The 21,719-nt window shown below is 32.8% G+C and overlaps 1 protein-coding gene across 6 annotated transcripts in view; it reads right to left on the bottom strand.

Annotated features, from left to right (window-relative positions):
• The window catches only part of LOC139488061 (fatty acid synthase-like), a 44,938-nt gene extending 23,672 nt beyond the window's left edge, over positions 1–21,266 (bottom strand). Inside the window, exons 1-10 of one of the 6 annotated variants that reach the window (XM_071273394.1) lie at positions 21,133–21,266; positions 14,455–14,653; positions 10,218–10,370; positions 5,905–6,078; positions 5,012–5,212; positions 4,358–4,480; positions 3,070–3,722; positions 1,976–2,209; positions 1,100–1,289; positions 336–565 (exon numbers count right to left, since the gene is read on the bottom strand). In XM_071273394.1, coding sequence (XP_071129495.1) covers positions 336–565; positions 1,100–1,289; positions 1,976–2,209; positions 3,070–3,722; positions 4,358–4,480; positions 5,012–5,212; positions 5,905–6,078; positions 10,218–10,370; positions 14,455–14,641 — 2,145 coding nt within the window. In that variant the 5' untranslated portion in view covers positions 14,642–14,653; positions 21,133–21,266. The other 5 variants (XM_071273395.1, XM_071273397.1, XM_071273399.1 and 2 more) reach the window with 5 other exon arrangements.
• Positions 21,267–21,719: the final 453 nt, after the last annotated feature.

Below are 21,719 nucleotides of genomic sequence, written 5' to 3'. Positions count from 1 at the left end.
TCTCATCTTTATAAGAAAACTATTTGCAATCTTAGATGATATACAGTAATGTGCATTAAACAGCATCATCTTAAACAGAAGTTTAATTTTAATTGCACATCATGGTAAACTTAAAACTTTTTTGGGGACCTTCAATATTCTTTCCAATATAATGAACATCAGGTTAATAACTTCAAATCAATGGTAAAATTCCTAATATGACTAAATCATAAAAGCATGTTCACAAATAACATGATGGTGTAAGCTGGCACTATAACCAGACTTGTTTTTGCATTCATTTGCATATACCGTAATATAATGTTTTTAATTCCAAGATATAAGTTGCTCAGCCTTACCTTCGACATTTCCTCTTTCAACCTTGGTGCTACTTTCTGCATAATACCAGAATGGAAAGCCACTCCAGCACTGTTGACCTCTTTGGCAAAAATCTGCTGCTCCTTCAGTTCCTTTACAAACTTTGAAACTTTTTCTAGTGGACCAGATATTGTAACTGTCCCTTTAGCATTATGACAAGCAGGTATGACACCTTCTGGACACTTCTTTTTTGCTTCTTCCCACGTCATACCTATAATGGAAAGTATCCAGAATTAAATTTTCACAGGAAAAGTAGCTACTTGGTTTTTTGTCAGTCTTAACTGTTCAATAATAGCCTACTTAACATAATTTTTCACCTTAAACTTGCTACATTAAATAAGTTTGCCTGGTTATTGCAAATTAAATTGCCCAGATTGATATTTACATATGCCTTGGTACACCTATCAATTGTAAATAATAGGAATCATAATAAAGAGCTTATCTTCAGGTTAAATATCAAATTCATTTTGTTGATCATTATGGTATGCAAAACATGGTATAATTATGGTGAGACATCTAAATTTTACTTGCAAAACATGAATAGTTTGAACTAAAGGGTCAAAATTCAAAATGATAAAATATCACTTTTAAGTCTATGTCAAAAGAGAACAATATTCTCAATTTTTGTATACTGCTTCTGTATACAAATTTGACAAAAAATCTGTCTCTTTTACTGTAACTTGACCTTAAGTTAAAACCTAAGTGATATGACATTTTATCAACAACTCCACTAATGGTGACCTACCCACAGCTGCCATGCCTCCTGGTGGTAAATTAGCTTCAGCTATACAATAACCTCTCCAGTAAGCTGCCAGGACTGTTTCCTCTGCTGTCTGACATCCATCAGCATACCCACAGCCAAGCTCTCCGACTGAGTGTCCAACAACACCATCAGGTTTTATGTTCATACTAAACAACATATCAACCAATGCTACCTAAAACAAGATGTTACATCATAATTTGATCACTTTATTATGCATTATGTTTGTGAATCAATCCATACATAAAAAAAATATGACTTGCAGAAAATAACTCAGAAAAATGAAAAGCAAAGACAAAGGTTTAGCCGTATTCCCCCTAACTTTAGAGCAGGGGATAATCATATTGGCTTTCTGCTACTTTAAAACAAGCAAACTTAACTTTGCACCAATGCAAAAAGTTTTTTTTATCCCTCTTAAATTTAAGTAGAATGACAGTTACATTGAGATAATGCATGGGTTTTTACAAAATATTTCTTGAAAAAATGCCATTTCTGAGAAGTAGATAGAAGACAATTGTGGATAGTAGCTAGTGTTTCAAGCAATCTATATTTAAAATGAACTATTTAAAAATAAATTATGTTATAATCAATGTGTTTCCAGACCAGGTCAAATCAAAAGACTTGAAATCTGTAATTTGCAGCTTCTTCACACAGCTAGAGTCCGGGTAGCGAGAGACATGTGTTCCTGTGGACCGTTACTTTGAGAAACTATCATATCAAAAATTTGCCTCAGTCTGCCGATGTAGTACAAAATAAAGGTTATACTCCAATATGCATGTAAAATATTTGACAGTTGACATTAAACAATAATTCATCTTCATCCTCAACTCCAACATTAGTTTATAAAGTGTGAACACAAACCTGTATAGCTGCTATTGCTATAAAAGAATTGGTGACTGAATCAAATACATTGACATCTCCTTCCATTATCATATCATACAAGCTGACACCATGTGGTCTGAGGGCACGGTCACATTTCATTATGGAAGTTCTGAACATGTTTATATGCATCATCTGTCTGCCCATCTTAGGCCATTGTGTACCCATGCCAGAGAAAATGAACCATAATGGACGTTGGCTCTCTATTTCTATTTTCTGTAAATCATAAATCGGTAACTACATTATACAACATTCATGCAATTCATTTCAATTCAGAATCATAATTTAAAAAAACTCATGTTCTAAATCCATGTCATGTGCAGGTAGAAAGAAAATACTTTTCATCACAATTTCTGCATATGATAACAGGGTTAAAAACACAATCCCATTTCGTGCCTGTACCAAGACAGACTATCTGGACCATGTTATGTTGATTGCAATTTGTTTATGTTTGTACTATTATTTTCCTACAGACAGTTTATAGAAAAAAATTATTAAACACTTTTTCAGAATCATCCCAGACTTTGAGGCTATAGTTTTTGAAAAAACAAGTGAAACTGCGTGCTACTGCTCACTGATGATACGATACCCCCGCCGCAAGTGGATAATATTAATAGTGTAAAAATATGCAAGTGTTCGGTAAACAGGAAGTTGTTGAGTGATGAATCTGAAAATGCATCACACGGTATAGCTGACTTATATAAATCCTGAAACCAAATTTCAGAAATCCTTGTATTGTAGTTCCTGAGAAAAATGTGACGAAAATTTTCAACTTGGCTATCATATGTAAAATCATACAAGTGTTCGGTAAACAGGAAGTTGTCGAGTGATCAATCTGAAAACGCATCACACAGTATAGCTTAATTAGATAAACCCTGAAACCAAATTTCAGAAATCCTTGTATTGTAGTTCCTGAGAAAAATGTGACGAAAAATATTCATGGGATGGATGGACTGACTGACGGACTGACGAAAGGACAGACAGAGGTAAAACAGTATATCCCCCCTTTTTTAAAGTGGGGGTATAAAAACACTATGGCATCTTGATCTAGTTTTTCATTGATTTTATTTACTTACTTGAATTTCCTGCAACTGATTCTTTCCATTCAGGACAACATAACCTCTGTATGGCAACTGTTTATTCCAAGGGCCACTGGTTTCATTTAACAGATAATGTAAGTAAGAATCTTTATGATGCGACTTCATCAGATGAAATATTGACTCTAAACCTTGCTTTGTTCTCGCTGAGTAAATGCATAGTCTTTTCTTTTCATTTGCAAAATGATATTTTTTGTCCTTGTCATATGATTTCAATATTGTATGAACATTCACACCCCCAAGTCCAAATGAGTTCACAGCACAATATTCACCATTAAGCCTTGTTCTTTCACTGACAACTTTAATCTGTTCATTTTGAATATTTGGCATATTGAAATGAAGATTTGGTGGAATAACACCATCTTCCATGGCAATTATAATTTTTGAAACTGCAGCCAGTCCTGAGGTAGCTTCAGTGTGACCTATATTTGACTTAACTGACCCAATAAGTAATGGTTTACTTTTATTTTTACAGATAACATCAGAAATAGCATTCAATTCTATTGTGTCTGACATCTTTGTACAACTACTGCCCGTCTCCATGTAAGATATGTGTGAGGCATCTAAACGAGCTTCTCTGTAAGTCTCATGTAAAAACTGTCTTTCTTCTTCAAAGTTGGGAAAGTTAAAATCTTAAATAAAATAAATATGAAAACATAAAATACACATGTACAGTAAATAGACAAATAAAAGGTTTATAACAAGTATGCTAAGAAGTTTGAGTTAAAACATAAAAATGACCATTGCAACATTCAGAAACCATTACTACCATATGTTCCACCTGGTCATAACAGATGAGAAATCCTTATAGAAAATGTCAACAGCATCAGTTTTGTAAATCCAGAAATCATTTATTTCAGGGAAGTTCTCATATTTTTTACTAGGCACATTGAACTTCGATCTATTGACTCAACTCATTCCATATGTCTTCTATCTGTGCAGTTTTTATCCAAATCAAGTACGGGAAACTTAAGTTTTAATTCAAAATCCATTTGATCCAACGCACCAACAGATTGGATGACATTGGACAAAGAGTGGATATATACTTCAGAATTTTTTCAAGATACATAAAAGGGTATGAAGCACATAACTTCCAAAAACAAGGTATAGTATAGTCAACTGCACATGATGATATACAATACAACCAAGTTTAAAATCTTTCAGGTATATGTTCTCAGATAATTTCCCTATACGTTATCATTGTGCTTAATTTTGGTACCTCTGCAGGTAGCATTTTAAACTGGTACTTTTCCCCCATTATACTCACTGTTATTTTCAGTAGTAAATGTTGCTGATTTTGAGTGAATCACTGTGCAGTAAACTCTTTTTGCTTTAGCTTTCTTTTGTAAACACATCACAACAACTCCTTCACTCCTACCAAAACCTTCTCCTGAAATTCATAAGAGTATTATCATTAATTTTGCTATATAATTTTGAATCATAATTTCTCCCTACTAATTAATAAAACTTTCTGCTTACATTATTTTATATCAACAAATGCACATACCTGCCAACATTTCAAATAGCACATGGGGGTTTTACGTGCAAGATGGCTCTCATAGTCCTACAAAACCTTTGAAGGGACCTTCGTATATAATTCAATTTTGTGTGTTTGCTACTTCATGCTTTTATAATCCTATACCCATGCATGGTAAAATTGATTGTTTTGTTTTAAATTGTGGAAAAAAATTGCCTTTTCATTATGGAGCCTCCATGAGGGAAATCACCAACAAATAATGACAGTTGGCAGGTAAGAATTTTGCACATATCTGCTGAATAATCAAGCTTTGGACAGTAATCATGCATAAAGGCCTGAAATTATTTTCTTTTCAATATACTTTCTTTACTTGCAAAACTGTGTTCACTAGTTTATTATTATTTCAGAAGACTTTAAGTACATGTGATCTTTATTTAAGCATACCCCTCTCATCAAAACATCTACAATGGCCATCCATAGACAATAAATTCATTTCTGCTAGCTGAACAGAGGTGGCAGGTTTCATACATAAATTACATCCGGCAACAATGGCTGTATCACAATCTCCTAGTCTAATACTAGATATAGCTCTGTCTAATGCCAGCAAACCAGAGCCACAACCATTTCTCAAACCATAGCTAGGACCTGTAATAATAAGAATATTTTTCAATCTCCCAGTCTAATGACATTATACCAGAGCCATTACCATTTGGTAAACCATAGGTAGGACCTGTAATAACAAGTATATATGTTGACATAAAACACCATGCATTGTCATCACTTTAACATTTTCATGTTCTGTAAAAAGCAAAACCAAGGTCAAAACTAAATTTAACATATATATTATAAAAATGTTCACATAATGCTGAAACTGTATACCAAGTTTCGATCACTTAATGTAAACTAAAACTTTCATAGATCCGAAAACATAATGCCACTTTCTATCCTAGGAGGAAATATACAGCCTTTTTTAATGATACCAGCCATGTCCTCATTTACAACAATACCTTACACAATAGCAAGAATCTGAAGTAAAAATAATGCAGTCTAAAAAATTCAAAGGCACAGTAGCCACAACCACAATTAAGAAATATGATGCTCAACTCTTTAAGTCTATAACCTGAATGATCAAGTTATCTTTATACCTAATGAATAATTTGATGGTAAACTGATTTACTTAAAAGTTGAATGCATTTTCTACTGTATAAGCCAATATAAGTAAATTTAAAAATTTAATCCTTACCAATATCAAATATATGTATATTTTCATGATCTAAAACGATTACAATCAGGTTACAAAATTCCAAACCACTGCTTATATTTTATGTTAACCCTACCTCTCAGGTCAAAGGCAAATGATATTCTGTTAGCAAACATACTAGTGGTACAGCCAAGTGGAGAATAACCTGTCACATTACTATTATCTGTAGACAGAGCTTCCCATGCTTCAGACATTCCACATCCTATATAGACTGCTGTGTTAGATCCTCTAATAGTTGCAGGGGAAACACCTATATTTAAATTACAGAAATTACATTTCTGGCAAATACAGTCATATTGAATGTAACATGTAAACTATAGAAAAAGAGAAACATTTATTTAAATCGGGACTGAATTTTAAGATGAATCTAATTAAGAAATCACATATCTTCATTTCCACTGGTCAACATTTATAAAGATTAAAATGTTTGATTTATTGTTAATTCTAATATGACGTGCATCTTTCGCTTTGTGAACAAAGCCATGCTCTAAATCCAATAAAATGTGTTTGCACATGAGTATATTTACTACTGCAGAATAATGTATTTTATCAAATTGGCATGCATTTAATATATTTCATTAACTTAAAACACTTCAAAACTTTTAAATGAAGCACATATTATTTCTAATTCATTAAAAATGGCTGTCATGTGTTGCACTTTGAAATTGACACATTTGACAACCGTTCATGCTGGCTGTTTAAAACCCCTCCCTCTGAAAAATCACATGCCAGTTGTTTGCTTGTTTACAAACACAAAAGGGAGGTTCATGGAAGAGCCTACACAAACACTCTTCTCTTATGCACATCGGACATAAAAATTACCTTAAAATTGTCCTAATCAGAATCGAAATAATTGATGCAAGCTATACTTTAGTTTTAACATGGATAGGCATTATATTTGTGTTATTTTAGCCCTCACTATTGCTCCAGGAAAAATGATCACGAATATAATGCCTACCCATGTTAAAACTACAATAAAGTATAGCTTGCATCAATTATTTCTTAAATGTTTTATTTGATTACTCTTTAATGAGCATCTGTTTGCAAGCAAGTAAGAGGGATATATCTACAAAAAAGGCAAACTTAAAAAAAACCTAAACTCTCTCAAAAGATATTATATAACACATACAAAACCAAGAATGTTTTCAAAGGACACCATTGTCCTATGCACACTATTATGTGTCATGTTCCGTAAAATGTAAAGTTTGCAAAACAATGAACATGTTTACTTAGTTTCATGTTTATCTGACCACAAATTCATAGTAAACTACCTGAACCAAAATCTTCATAAGAGACACTAATTAAGAACTACCAACAATAAAACATAATGCCACAATTATTGTAAATGGCTCAGGCTTAAATTAAAATATTGTTTGTTTGCCCTTTACCGACCGACCCTATAAATTTGTTCCGCCTGAAAATCTTTTATTTGTATTTACCAGCAAGATTTTATTTTATCTTATTTTTCGTTCCTACCAAAAATCTTATATTTGTATTTACCGCTCAAAACTTTTTTAACGGAATCCTCAGGTTTTATCTTTCCCGTATAAGGTCATTGCATTTAGAGTTTCAAAGCATTTGTTTGAAATCGGTGTTGAAAGCTTTAAAATCATAATATGACGAACGTTACCATGTACTCTGTGTCTTTATACTTGAAAAGCAGGGTTCATTAAAAAAAAGTTCGTCCAATACAAAATGATTAATGTGTGTACAAACTATTTTGTGAACAGACGTTGTATCCTATGAAGGGATGGCCTTTGGTGATCCGTAGATCAGGATGATTATTTTAATAATGCCTTCGACCAGCATTGATATATTATTTATATCTGACATGAACCAAAGGTCTGTAAAGTGGAGAATATTTGGCAGTAAAATCGCCAACTTTATCCATACAGATCATTTATAAATGCGAGGTAAAATACGTGACAATTGAGTTTGAAGTCTTGTAGAATTTTTATTGGAAACATAGGCACACACGAAAATTTAAACACTCTAGGGATTGTTTCTACTAGTAATGTATGTCTGACCGGACATATTTTACCAGGACAGAGTTATCTTTTACAGAAAACCTTTAGGTCGAGGTAGTACAGAATATTAGTGTAAGTTAAAACTCGTAAAAGTTCCAGGCATATAAACGTTGAAAATATGCTGCACCGCCATATATTTTGATATTTGAAAACAAAATAGTAGTGCTTATGAAATCACATTCTACATGATAATTTTTTTTCAAAACTTCCTGGGACTATTATACTAATAGTCCCAGAAACTTATTAGCAAAAGCATACTTAAACAAAAGCAAAACAGACAAAAAAGCCATCATGCAGATTTTGTATCTATAAAATAAAATATTATACCTACCTGCCTACCCATGACAAAAAATGTACCAAGCTTTTTTGGGAAAGAAAAATTAAATATTTTACCTTAGTACCTACCTACCCTGTTTCAAAACATAGGGTCGGAAAAGTGCAAACGAACAATATTTTAATTTAGGCCTCATCAAAATAACTTCAGTATCTTGTCAATTTTATTACCATGATTACCATATATCTTCCAGTGCTGCATGAGTTAATTCCAACATGACCCGTAACTGAGGATCCATACTGTCTACCAGTTTGGTATGAACATGTACCTAAATCTACAAGTACTTCATGAGTTAATTCTAACATGATACGTAACTGAGGATCTATACTGTCAGTCAGTTTGGGAGGAACACATACCTGAATCTACAAGTGCTTCATGAGTTAATTCCAACATGATACGTAACTGAGGATCCATACTGTCTTCCAGTTTTGGAGGAACACATACCTGAATCTACAAGTGCTTCATGAGTTAATTCCAACATGATACGTAACTGAGGATCTATACTGTCTTCCAGTTTGGGAGGAACACATACCTGAATCTACAAGTGCTTCATGAGTTAATTCCAACATGATACGTAATTGAGGATCCATACTGTCTGCCAGTTTTGGAGGAACACTTACCTGAATCTACAAGTACTTCATGAGTTAATTCCAACATGATACGTAACTGAGGATCTATACTGTCTACCAGTTTTGGAGGAACACTTACCTGAATCTACAAGTACTTCATGAGTTAATTCCAACATGATACGTAACTGAGGATCCATACTGTCTGCCAGTTTTGGAGGAACACATACCTGAATCTACAAGTGCTTCATGAGTTAATTACAACATGATACGTAACTGAGGATCTATACTGTCTACCAGTTTTGGAGGAACACTTACCTGAATCTACAAGTGCTTCATGAGTTAATTCCAACATGATACGTAACTGAGGATCCATACTGTCTACCAGTTTGGGAGGAACATATACCTGAATCTACAAGTACTTTATGAGTTAATTCCAACATGATACGTAACTAAGGATCTATACTGTCAGTCAGTTTTGGAGGAACACTTACCTGAATCTACAAGTACTTCATGAGTTAATTCCAACATGATACGTAACTGAGGATCCATACTGTCAGTCAGTTTTGGAGGAACACATACCTGAATCTACAAGTACTTCATGAGGTAATTCCAATATGATACGTAACTGAGGATCCATACTGTCTGCCAGTTTTGGAGGAACACATACCTGAATCTACAAGTGCTTCATGAGTTAATTCTAACATGATACGTAACTGAGGATCCATACTGTCTACCAGTTTGGGTGGAACACATACCTGAATCTACAAGTGCTTCATGAGTTAATTCCAACATGATACGTAACTAAGGATCCATACTGTCAGTCAGTTTGGGAGGAACACATACCTGAATCTACAAGTGCTTCATGAGTTAATTCTAACATGATACGTAACTGAGGATCCATACTGTCTACCAGTTTGGGTGGAACACATACCTGAATCTACAAGTGCTTCATGAGTTAATTCCAACATGACCCGTAACTGAGGATCCATACAGTCTACCAGTTTTGGAGGAACACTTACCTGAATCTACAAGTACTTCATGAGTTAATTCCAACATGATACGTAACTGAGGATCCATACTGTCTGCCAGTTTTGGAGGAACACATACCTGAATCTACAAGTGCTTCATGAGTTAATTCTAACATGATACGTAACTGAGGATCCATACTGTCTTCCAGTTTTGGAGGAACACATACCTGAATCTACAAGTACTTCATGAGTTAATTCCAACATGATACGTAACTGAGGATCCATACTGTCTGCCAGTTTTGGAGGAACACATACCTGAATCTACAAGTGCTTCATGAGTTAATTCTAACATGATACGTAACTGAGGATCCATACTGTTAGTCAGTTTTGGAGGAACACATACCTGAATCTACAAGTGCTTCATGAGTTAATTCCAACATGATACGTAACTGAGGATCCATACTGTCAGTCAGTTTGGGAGGAACACATACCTGAATCTACAAGTGCTTCATGAGTTAATTCCAACATGATACGTAACTGAGGATCCATGCTGTCTGCCAATTTTGGAGGAACACCAAAGAATGCTGCATCAAATTTACTGATGTCTACCAAGGTTCCAGATTTTGAAGGCAAACCATGTGCTGCTACAAGTAAAAATTATTCATCTTTAGCAAACATACTTATTTTTAACAATAATCAAACCTGCCTCAACAGTTACATATCTCTAACTAGCACTTTTAGGCCCTCCTGAACATTAACTGTAGATAAATTAACTCTTTTCAGCAATGCCGTCTAACGCAGTCAGCAGTCACCTGCCTAATTTATACATTACAATTTTTAACAATAGTTATCGAATTTTTTAACTACCAAAATATTCATGATGGAAAATGTTTATTTTTCTCAGAAATGAAATCAAAATGACATTCTAAACCTATTTGCAACAAGAAGTGAATTTGTGAATTCCTCATGTTCCACTTCAAGAATAGCGAAGAAGTTTAATAAAATTTGCATGAGGTAAACTTAAAGGGAAATCACACTATTTATACTACTAGTAATAATTCATAGAAATTTTGCATGTAGACAGATCACACTTATAACTTAATTGCAAGCAACAACAAAAATTTGGGTCATCATTCACCAATGTTGTTTTCGAACTATGACGTCATCAATATTTAAAGCATCACAATATACAGTAATAGCTCTTTAAGTTGTTTGAAACTTTTTTTTATGAATCAATGAACCATGAAAATAAGGTTCAAACCAATTGGGATGGAAAATATCTGTTATCATTCCATAGACCAAAGTAAGCTGAAGTTTTGTTAATAATAATTAACAATTTAACCTTTTCAAAGAAGTTCAACATTTATCAATGAACCATTTGTTTCATGTCAATTACTTATTGTAATTTCATGAAATGCTGCATAAAATAAAGCAATCAAAATTTAGAATGCAAGTTTTTATTATTGTTAACCCTTTGTTGCAATTTCTGATATTAAAGTAGCAGACCTGCCAACTTTTGAAAATCTCCATGGGGGATTTAACGCGTGACCAGATTTTAAGGGTTATAATTTTAGCGAGTTTTCTGTGTGCATTGTTTTTTTCTCCTAAAATAGTCTAAGTTCTGTTCTTTTTTCTTTTGGTATACTAATGATGAGCTTGTAGGCCTTGATTTCTTTTATTTGCATGATTCTTGTACTATTAAATTATAAAATTGACAAAATAACTGAAGAATAGAGAAAAATGGCATTAAAAATAAAGGATTCAAAGTAGAGACCACCCCTCCTTTTCCCCCCTCCAAAGACCTTCTTATCTATGAACCTTGACTCATTTGACCTAAAACTACATTTCCTTAAGTTAGAAGGATAGACAGATTTTGATTTAGTCTTACTTATGGTCTAATGAGAAAATGGATAAAATTTGAGTTATCTTTCTTTGTATTCAGAGGTTCTCTTACCGGTGGAGGCTTATACAGTAACACAGTAGAAGTGAATACAAAATGGCGACGATTTTAAATCAACAGACACACGACGTCTGGTTTCAAAAATTAAACGGATTTCAAGATAAACGATGTTTTCTTGAGAGTTCATTATAGTTCTCATCTTTCAATTAATTATGATTTTGTTGTGGAACTACGGCAAATGTTGCAAATTGTGCTTGTATGATAAATTGATCAAAATTGAAAGGCTGTTTGACCAAATTTGTATATACAAATTAATTTTGAGGACTGTTAAGACCCATTAGGTAATCTGATGACATTTGCGCCGATTTTTTAAATTTTCATTCTTTCATTTGCGCCGATTTCATTTTTTCATTTGCGCCGATTTTATATTTGCTCCTAATTGGATTTACAGGTAAGAGAATACTTGTACATGTACTATACCGTGAAGGTATATTGGTAAAATCTGGTTATAAACATAGGTTTTAGTTACTTTTGATTCATATTGTTTTGAACTTTGCTGTAAATTGATGGACATATTGCACACTGCAACGAGCCAAGGAGTCAATTCTTTAACCATCGACGGCCATACACATAAGTACGTAAGCCAGACAAAGAAAAGATGAACTTCGTTATTGACAATTACAACAAATATAGAAGAGAGCCGTGGTGTAGTGGTTTGTGCATTGGACTACTAACACAAAGGTTCCTGGTTCGATTCCCGTTTGGGATGAAAATTTCAGGAACTCAATTTTCGGCTCTCCCTTGACACCATCTGCGAGTATGGTCTTGAGGAAACGATGATAGTCCGTCGGAAGGGGACGATAAATGGCTGACCCGTGTTAAGAGAGAGCCATATCTCTTGCACGTTAAAGACACCCTTATAGATTTCGAAAAAGAGTAGGCTAATGCCGCTACAAGGCAGCACTCGCACCCGCAAAGTGGAAAGGGATTAATATAAGTTGCAAAACTTGTTTCCCAATCCACTATAAATAAATATGTTTAAACTAACAGACGAAATCACAAGAAAGGAATATATTAGATGTGTTGCCTATAAACACTCAGCAAGAACAGATATATGATTTTACTGTATGAATCTGTTTTTATGGATCTATAATGATAAATGAAAAATAACATGACTTGGATGGAGAGTTGTCTCATTTGCACTCAAACCACATCTTCTTATATCTATTCACCTGTAATTAACCTGTAAAAAATCGGCGCAAATGAAAACAAAAATCGGCGCAAAAGAAAGAAAAAATCGGCGCAAATGAAAGAAAAAAATCAGCGCAAATGAAATGTAGATCGGCGCAAATGCAAAACAACGCATACAACCACTAATTGTGACACCTGTTGTGACTGTTGATTAGCTTAGGGTTGTTAACTTGTCATAATATGTCCCCAGGTAAAATTATAGATTTTTTAAAATTGATCAGAAAAACTTCAAAATCGGGTAAACAATAATTTTTTCGGGTATTTTTGGTGAAAATCGGAATTTTGACTAGTTTTACGATCCCGATATCGGGATTCGAGTTGAGGGATAAAAATCGGGATGATACCGCGAAAATCGGGATAGTTGGCAGGTCTGAAGTAGTTCACCTTTACTGTGAAACCGACTTAAAAATCATGTAACATTAACATCTATCATGGACCATAAAAAATAGCAGAGTTGAAGATCTAATAAACCCTGTTAGACAATTATTAAAATAAATAAATGAGTGGCTGGAGAATTGATTTTTCAATGTAGTTAATTATTAGTTATTTCAATATATTCACAGTGAACTAGCAAGTTTAGTTTTTTTTTTATTTCAGTATATATCTAAGATGTGATTAAGAGTTTACATATTGACTTGTATACACCAGTATGTCTAGATGAAATGTTTGTTTAGACTTTCTCTAATCTAAACAGATATTAACTTTTGCACTTGATAACATATATGTTTACATTTTCCCTTAATAATTAAAAGTCAGCAAATATCTGTACAGTACATCTTTAAAGTCAATATTATTCATCTCAACACACTGTTTATAGATATCTTCAACCTTTATACTTTAACAGGAGTTATAAATTTATAGACAAGTAAGGTATGCCACTTTCACTCATTATTTTTCAAAAACTATAATATCCTCTGGAAATTTCTAACCACAATGTCTTTTGATATTTTTGGGACTTCAATTTTAAGAATAACTGCTTAAAAAAAATATTTTGGGATGGGGTAAGGGGAAGGGAGAGGTGGTCAAAAATTGTCAAGTCATTATTTCTAGTACCAAGTATAAATTAATAACACTACATTGTACGTGACCCAGTTTGTCATTTTTACATGCTCTTGAGATTCAGAATGAATGCTACATACAACAAAGTATCAGGAAATCTTGATTCATTATTATATTTTTTTATGAACAGAAACAGTACTAAATGAATGAAAACTTTTTTTTGAGGGGTCAGGTTGGGTGAACATTCAGTCAGTTGGGATATAACAAACTTCTCATGAAGGGAACATAAAATCTTTGTTGAAAATATCTACAAGATTCTTTCTCCCATACCATATTTCTAAGTAGTTTTTGTGTAAAAATTCAATTATAACAAAAACGATTAAAATTGCACAAGATAGAGTGTCTAGGTTACATGAACCTGACATGCTATTTCAGCTTATTCATTCAATCGGTGTTATGATTGCAACTGACCTGAATTGCAATATATTTGTAATATAAAGCCTAAGGTATCCCATCAATCTCCTTTAATTCAAGTTTGCTATCCTGTATGCACAACAAACCTGTCCTACATTATTTACCTGGTTCCCATCTTCTATTTTCTGTTATCATGTTGTCTCCTCTCATCAAATGTTTTTTAAATTCCTCCATATTTTCTGATTCTGGCAGACGACAGGAAATACCACTAATAACAACATAATCCATTGAACCATCAGGTCTTTCTCCTGGATTAGAGAATGGGGAGAACCCCTCTTCAAAACCAGGCATATTTGCTTTGTTCTAAAATATAAAGAATGCAAGGGAAAAAATAAAGATTGGGCTCTTGTGATTCTATTTTAAATATCATTTTACAATAACTTGTTTTCGTTATGACTGTATTCTCTGTCTAGGCTATACCAACAACGCAGACAATCTGAATTATAAACAGGAATTCATGCCTCCTTATGCTAACCATTCAACTAGCAATGCTAAGCATTGACAAGAGGCTCTCAAGAGCCTGAATCGCTCACCTGGTAAACAATGCCTTTCGGCCATGTTTTTTGACGAAATAGAAAATAAAACACAAACTTTATTTTATACACCCTACTGATCATTCAAATGAAGTTTGGTTGAATTTGGTTGAGTAGTTTTAGAGGAGAAGATTTTTTAAAGTTACCAAATATGATGAACAAATTGTGAAAAATTGTCATTAAAGGACATTTACCCCTTAAGGGGTCAATTGACAATTTTGGTCATATTTAACTTATTTGTAGATCTTACTTTGCTGATCATTTTTGCTGTTTACAGTTTATCTTTATCTATAATGATATTCAAGATAATGACCAAAAACTGCAAAATTTCCTTAAAATTACCAATTAAGTGGCAGCCACCCAACAATGGTTTGTTTGATTCGTCTGAAAATTTCAGGGCTGATAGATCTAGACCTAATGAACACTTTTACCCCATGTCAGATTTGCTCTAAATGCTTTCGTTTTTGAGATATAAGCCAAAAACTGCATTTGACCCCTATGTTCTATTTAAAGTAAGGGCGGCCATGTTTTTTGACGGATCAAAAATCGAAGCACACACTTTGTGCAGGATAATCTAAGGAACTATCATGCTAAGTTTCATCCAAATCCATTCAGTAGTTTCAGAGGAGAAGATTTTTTAAAGTTAGCAAATATGATGAACAAATTGTGAAAAATTGTCATTAAAGGACATTTACCCCTTATAAAGGGGCCAATTGACAATTTTGGTCATATTAGCCTATTTGTAGATCTTACTTTGCTGATCATTTTTGCTGTTTACAGTTTATCTTCATCTATAATAATATTCAAGATAATGACCAAAAACTGCAAAATTTCCTTAAAATTACCAATTAAGTGGCAGCCACCCAACAATGGTTTGTTTGATTCATCTGAAAATTTCTGGGCTGAAAGATCTTGACCTAATGAACATTTTTACCCCATGTCAGATTTGCTCTAAATGCTTCCGTTTTTGAGATATAAGCCAAAAACTGCATTTGACCCCTATGTTCTATTTTAAGTAACGGCGGCCATGTTTTTTGACGGATCAAAAATCAAAGCACACACTTTGTGCAGGATAATCTAAGGAACAATCATTTTAAGTTTCATTCAAATCCATTCAGTAGTTTCAGAGGAGAAGATGTTTGAAAAATTGTTAACGACGACGACGACGGACGCCAAGTGATGAGAAAAGCTCACATGGCCTTTTAGGCCAGGTGAGCTAATAAAAGGGAGTAAATATCTTGACAGATCAGAAAAAAATTCTTTACATGTAAAAGATTATAGAAAGTCTACCAGCTGGAACTCAAAACATTGACAATTATAGATTAAAGGGGCCTTGAAATCTGTTAAGATAGCCCCAGACATACTTAATTTGAACATTTTCAATTGAAACAAATAGCTTTTAATTTTATGATACATCTTTTATTGTAATTTCATCTCCCTACTTGCTACATTTGTGTATTTGGTCCCTATAAAATAAAGAAGTAACTTTGAAAGAAGTATGAAAAAAAAATGCAAGTAATACACTGTCCACACTGCTAGTACAAGGAACTATTGTAAACCAAAGGAGTAGGTCCGGTAAGGGCCGATTTTGGCCCCAAATTTCATTTTCATCTAACGAGATATTTAGGACACTTTTTAAACACTTAAGTGTCTATTTCAATTGATTCGATTAGTTTATGTTAAAGATTTTAACTGATTCAGTCATTAAAAACGCTCCGATTCAAGCTTAAATATGAAAAATCTATCAAATATACCAAAAAACGTCAATTTTCAGATGGTTTTCGTCAAAATGAAAGTGGCCGCATCCGTGTTCATCCTCAACCTTTATATATGTTATGTATTATCATCAAATGCAACTTACATTTCAATATTATGAATGAACACGAATGCGGCCACTTTCATTTAAGACGGAAACCGTCTAAAATTTAACTAAAATGCTATAATTGTGAAGATTTCAGTAATTTAGCATGACTTTATGATGCTAGTACACAATATATGTGCATTGTATTGTCAAAAACAGCACATATTTATGTAGCAGAAGCATTCTACTTTCCAAAAAATAACTAAAAGATTTTCACAATTTTGCAAAACTGCTTAATTTTTGGGCCAAAAAGGGGTCTTACTGAACCTACTCCTTTTTATAGTGGATACTTTGTTTTGGGTTTTTTTTTCTAGCCAATTTCAAAGCATTTTAAGATTGCTATTTTGTAACTTACTAACCATGCCGACAGGTATAGTTACAAATAAGGAAAGATTCAAGTTTTACATATTCCCAACAGTTTATATTAGCTTTACTTTATTACTCAAAAAATTTGTTGATTTACAGTAACTGTAAACAACAAAATTTCAAAGGATGATAACTGTGTCCCAGAACCATATAATATATTAACCCTTTCCAGAGATGGGTCCGATTACTTTCAATGTAATTGATTAAATTACAATTACTTTGTCATTTGTACGATTAATTTATATTAATGATTACATCATTTCTGAAAGTGTCTGATTAAATTAATGATTACATTGGAAAAGTAATCATGATTACATCTGATTACAATGAATTTAAAAATATAACCAATTTGAATGATGTGAATGAATTAACGTTTAAATCAACTATAGTACTTTTTAGAAAGATTTTGTTTTATATATTATAAAATGATAACTTCAAACTTCATCTATTTAATAAACCACAAAAGTTCACGACATACATACATGAACATTGAATCACTGGTCATGACCCATTACACTTTGCCATCATTGATATCTGAATTATTTAGCTTCAATTGAATATAGCTTTATAAAGAGTTTGCTGTTTGTCTACTGACTTCTTACAGACTTTATATGTATTTCAAGGTGCAGTTTATGGAAGTTAAAATATGGATGAAATAAAGTTACCAGTTGAAAACTATGTCAAATTTTAATAGAATTGTTTTATGAAATTGTAAACCAAATACAAGTACTTTAAATTAAAGCATTCATATCCAGTCCAAGTATATAAAAAAATAATTATTTTAAACAAGATATTTGTCCATTTTTTTATTTAGTTTGTGCTAATTAGATAAATTTTATCATTTATATTGTCCTACAGCTATATTCAATCAAAAATTGCAATAAAAACAAACCTTAATTGGTTTCCTACCAGTCAATTCAAAGTTGACAAAAATCACAATATTAACAAAAGATTATAATTTAGGGTTACAGAAAAGTATAACATAATTATTACCTAAATATAACAGTTTTTATCAAATATATATATAATATTATGAACATCTTTAAATTGTGAATACATGTACAATAACTTTTACTAAGGCCAGAGACATAAAATTGTAAGGCTAATGATGACTTTTCAACACAGTACTAATAACAGTTTATTTTTTACTGAAGCATTTGTGAAGTATACACATCAATTAAAATGCTATAGAGTAAACCAAACTATTTTAACATGTTGAATATTTATTAAATAAAAATTACATTTATTGACCATAAACACAGTTCAAGTTTTTTTCCATTGTAATCAGAATGTAATCAAAAAGTAATCAGAATTACAGGGTATTTTGAAAAGTAATTGATTAAATTAAATTACATGTAATCAGATTTTTGGCTGATTAATGATTATTATGATTACTTGAAAAATTGTAATCAATTACAGCTGATTAACGATTACAATTACAATTACAATTACAATTACCCCAAGTCTGACCCTTCCACCGATTGCTGCCCAGACTGAAACAATTCTTAGACGATGGCTTCCCTGGCTACTAGTACTTAAGTGGGAGATCTTCATAATAAATGTCAATAAAAACTTGTTTGTAGTTATTTGTGTATTTATATCATTCACTAACACTATTAAAACACAGTTTTGTTCATGTTTTGATAATTTTTTCTTCATAAAATATTGAAATTTTCAAATTTTCGGCATTATGTAGGTGAAATTCTCAAAATTCTGCTCTTTGACCCCAAATCATAATTTTTTAACCCAAAAACGGCAAAATTGTGAAAATTTTTACGAGGCTGTACTAATTTCTCACACTGAACGATGTCCATTCCAAATGTTTTGTACATAAAACAACATTTTATGTCAAAAAAGTATACTAGTTTGGCTTCAATTCATCCATTTTCTTTCAAAAAAAATGTTCCCTCATTTCAAATTCTCGTAAATTCAGTAAATTTCCTCTGATTTTGACACGGTTTTCAACAAACGGAAGCGCCATGTTTACACTTTCATCCGGGTATTCATCAAAGAAAGATAACTCATGTTTGCACTGGTTTGAGCAGGAAATATAAAAGAGGTATTCCAATCCCGGTAAAACGGGACTCATCGTCAGCTGTCTGAAGCATTAATCCCGGTAAACTGGGACTCATCGGTGAAAGGGTTAAAATGTACATGTACCATGCACAATTTATGTAATTTTTTCACAAGTATGGTTAAACACACAAACATCAGTTTGTAACAAGACTATTTGACTATATATTTCATAGATAAAAGTATTCATGCATAGGTCATGTACATGTAGGTAGGATGTTATGAATGTTGGGACTGATGCACTTTGGTTTCTGTATATCAAAAGTAGTGATTAAATCTGGAAAACTGATTATTCATAATAATCATTATTTTACCAAAATAAAAGACAATGTAAACCAAAAGAGTGTAAGACTTGACAGGACTACGGGACTGTACGTGCCTAATGTGCAGAGTCTGACGAGACTGGCATTTATGAAACAAAGAACCCAAGTAGTGCGACTAGACAGGACTATATATATACATTACAGTTAGATTCAGATGATCTCCACTCACATTTTTTAAGTGGTATTTAAACTTTAAAAAATCTATTTTTGGGACAAGTTACAATTCCATTCAGACAAGTTACAGGGGTGTGGAAATATTTGTTGTGAGCACTTGTCCCTGGGCAAGTAAAACAGTAAATTTCACTTGTCCGGAAAAAAAGTTACTTGCCCTGATCGTCCCAATAAATTTTGAAGTATTTCCTCGTTAGCTAATATCATGAATATATGATTCTTAGCACTTTTTTGCATCACAAACAAATGAAATCCATTTGTTAATATTGTGTAAACCTTTAGGAAAGTAGGAAATGTGTTAACATCAATGGGACAGATACCTAACAGCAAACCAACCAATGAGATAACATGCAGAGGACGATTTTACAGCAGTTTTTGTATAAAAATTGTAGCCAGTAGGTACATATACTAAATTAAGAGGACAGTTAGTGAACATGGTGAAGTTTTGGTGTTTCTCTCAACTGACACATGTTTTGTTTCTTTCGTAATTGTCTTGAGTGGCAATTCAATCATCTCTTCTATTTACCACTTTGACAACAAATCATGCTGGCCTGTCTTCTATACTAGATAAGACAACAAATTATTTATTTAACGAATTTCCATCCAAGATAGCCAGGGCAATCTAATATACAAGATGTCTGAAATTCTCGCTTCCGAATCTTTTTTAAAATACGTGTTCTTCTCCATCTGCGTTTTAGGTTTTCTACTCGACTCATAACTCATTTTGTCTTGCTTGACCGGTGTCTTTTATAATATTTATCAATCTGACTGTCGATACAAAAACTAAAGAAATGTTACTTCCGGTGAATAATGGGTAAAACCTAATCGACGATCCCGGGTCAATGGACAAAATCAATGCAATGTTACGCGACCCGGGTTCGCATAACTATTTTTTATCAATTTCGTTATCGATCTATTTCGGTATTATGATATTTATCGTCATGTCATGGACATTGATGTTTTTACTCGCTGACTATTGGTTTCTTTACATAAATTAATCATCTTTATATGTTTTGGAATTCATTCTATATTTTTGTTGGATCTTGTATATTTTTTTTACTTGTCCACGGGCAACCGAGACAAAAATAATTACTTGTCCAGTTGTTCAAATGTACGAGTCGGGCGAGTCGGGCATACCAGTTATTAATCATCTTTATTCAGATGGAAAACTGGAAAACTTAAAGAAGAAGCATTTCCACACCCCTGAGTTAATTTTGGTATCAACTTGTCCTGTTGAATAAGCTGTAAAAAAGGGATTGTAAAGATGGCTATTGATAAAGTTTCCAATTCCTGTGTATTTATAGAACCTGTTGACAAATGAAGGGGTTGGAAATTCTTCAAATTTATATAAATGCTATCAAATTTTCAGTTTAGTTTCGTCTGTAGAAAGCAGATAACTCGTCAACTCCCTAACTTTTGTGATAAACATGTATAATTTTATAGTTTGGGAAACACCTTATCCTTTTTTTGCCCAATATCCTTCCATCCCTTATACTTGCTGCAAATCGTGCTGAAGTAATTTTCGCGGGAATAAACTAATATTTGGCACAGTTTCCGAAGAAGAATCGTCAGAATATCCGGAATCGAATCTTCATAAAACGTTTGACCTGTTGTTGACTAAGTCACTCTTGGTTATAGTTTTGTGACAAGCAAATTTTAATACAAAAGTTGAAACAGGACATTACTTTCAATTGAAATTTCAAGCAAATGATATTAGAAAAGTTACTTCGTTCCCGAACTTGGGCTGATTTATAAGGTAAATTGCACTTCCGGTTAGCCAAATCCAACATTTTCCTATTTTATGACCTTTGGCTTTTATGTTATTGAAACTATTCAAACAGGTGAGGTTTGACAAATTTTTAAGTGCAAAAAAGAACCAAAAAATGCAACAAATTTGAAATAACAGCAGCATGTTTTGTGTCATATTACTATTATAGAGAGCTCTGTCATTGTACATATGTACTATAGTATATGTCTCTGATGTGTACTTGAGAGGGGATATATGATATATATAGAGCTCAAATTATTGATTGTATTACACA

Source organism: Mytilus edulis, chromosome 9, assembly GCF_963676685.1.
Source record: "Mytilus edulis chromosome 9, xbMytEdul2.2, whole genome shotgun sequence".
NCBI lineage: Eukaryota > Metazoa > Mollusca > Bivalvia > Mytilida > Mytilidae > Mytilus > Mytilus edulis.
This window is presented reverse-complemented; position numbering and strand designations above follow the sequence as displayed.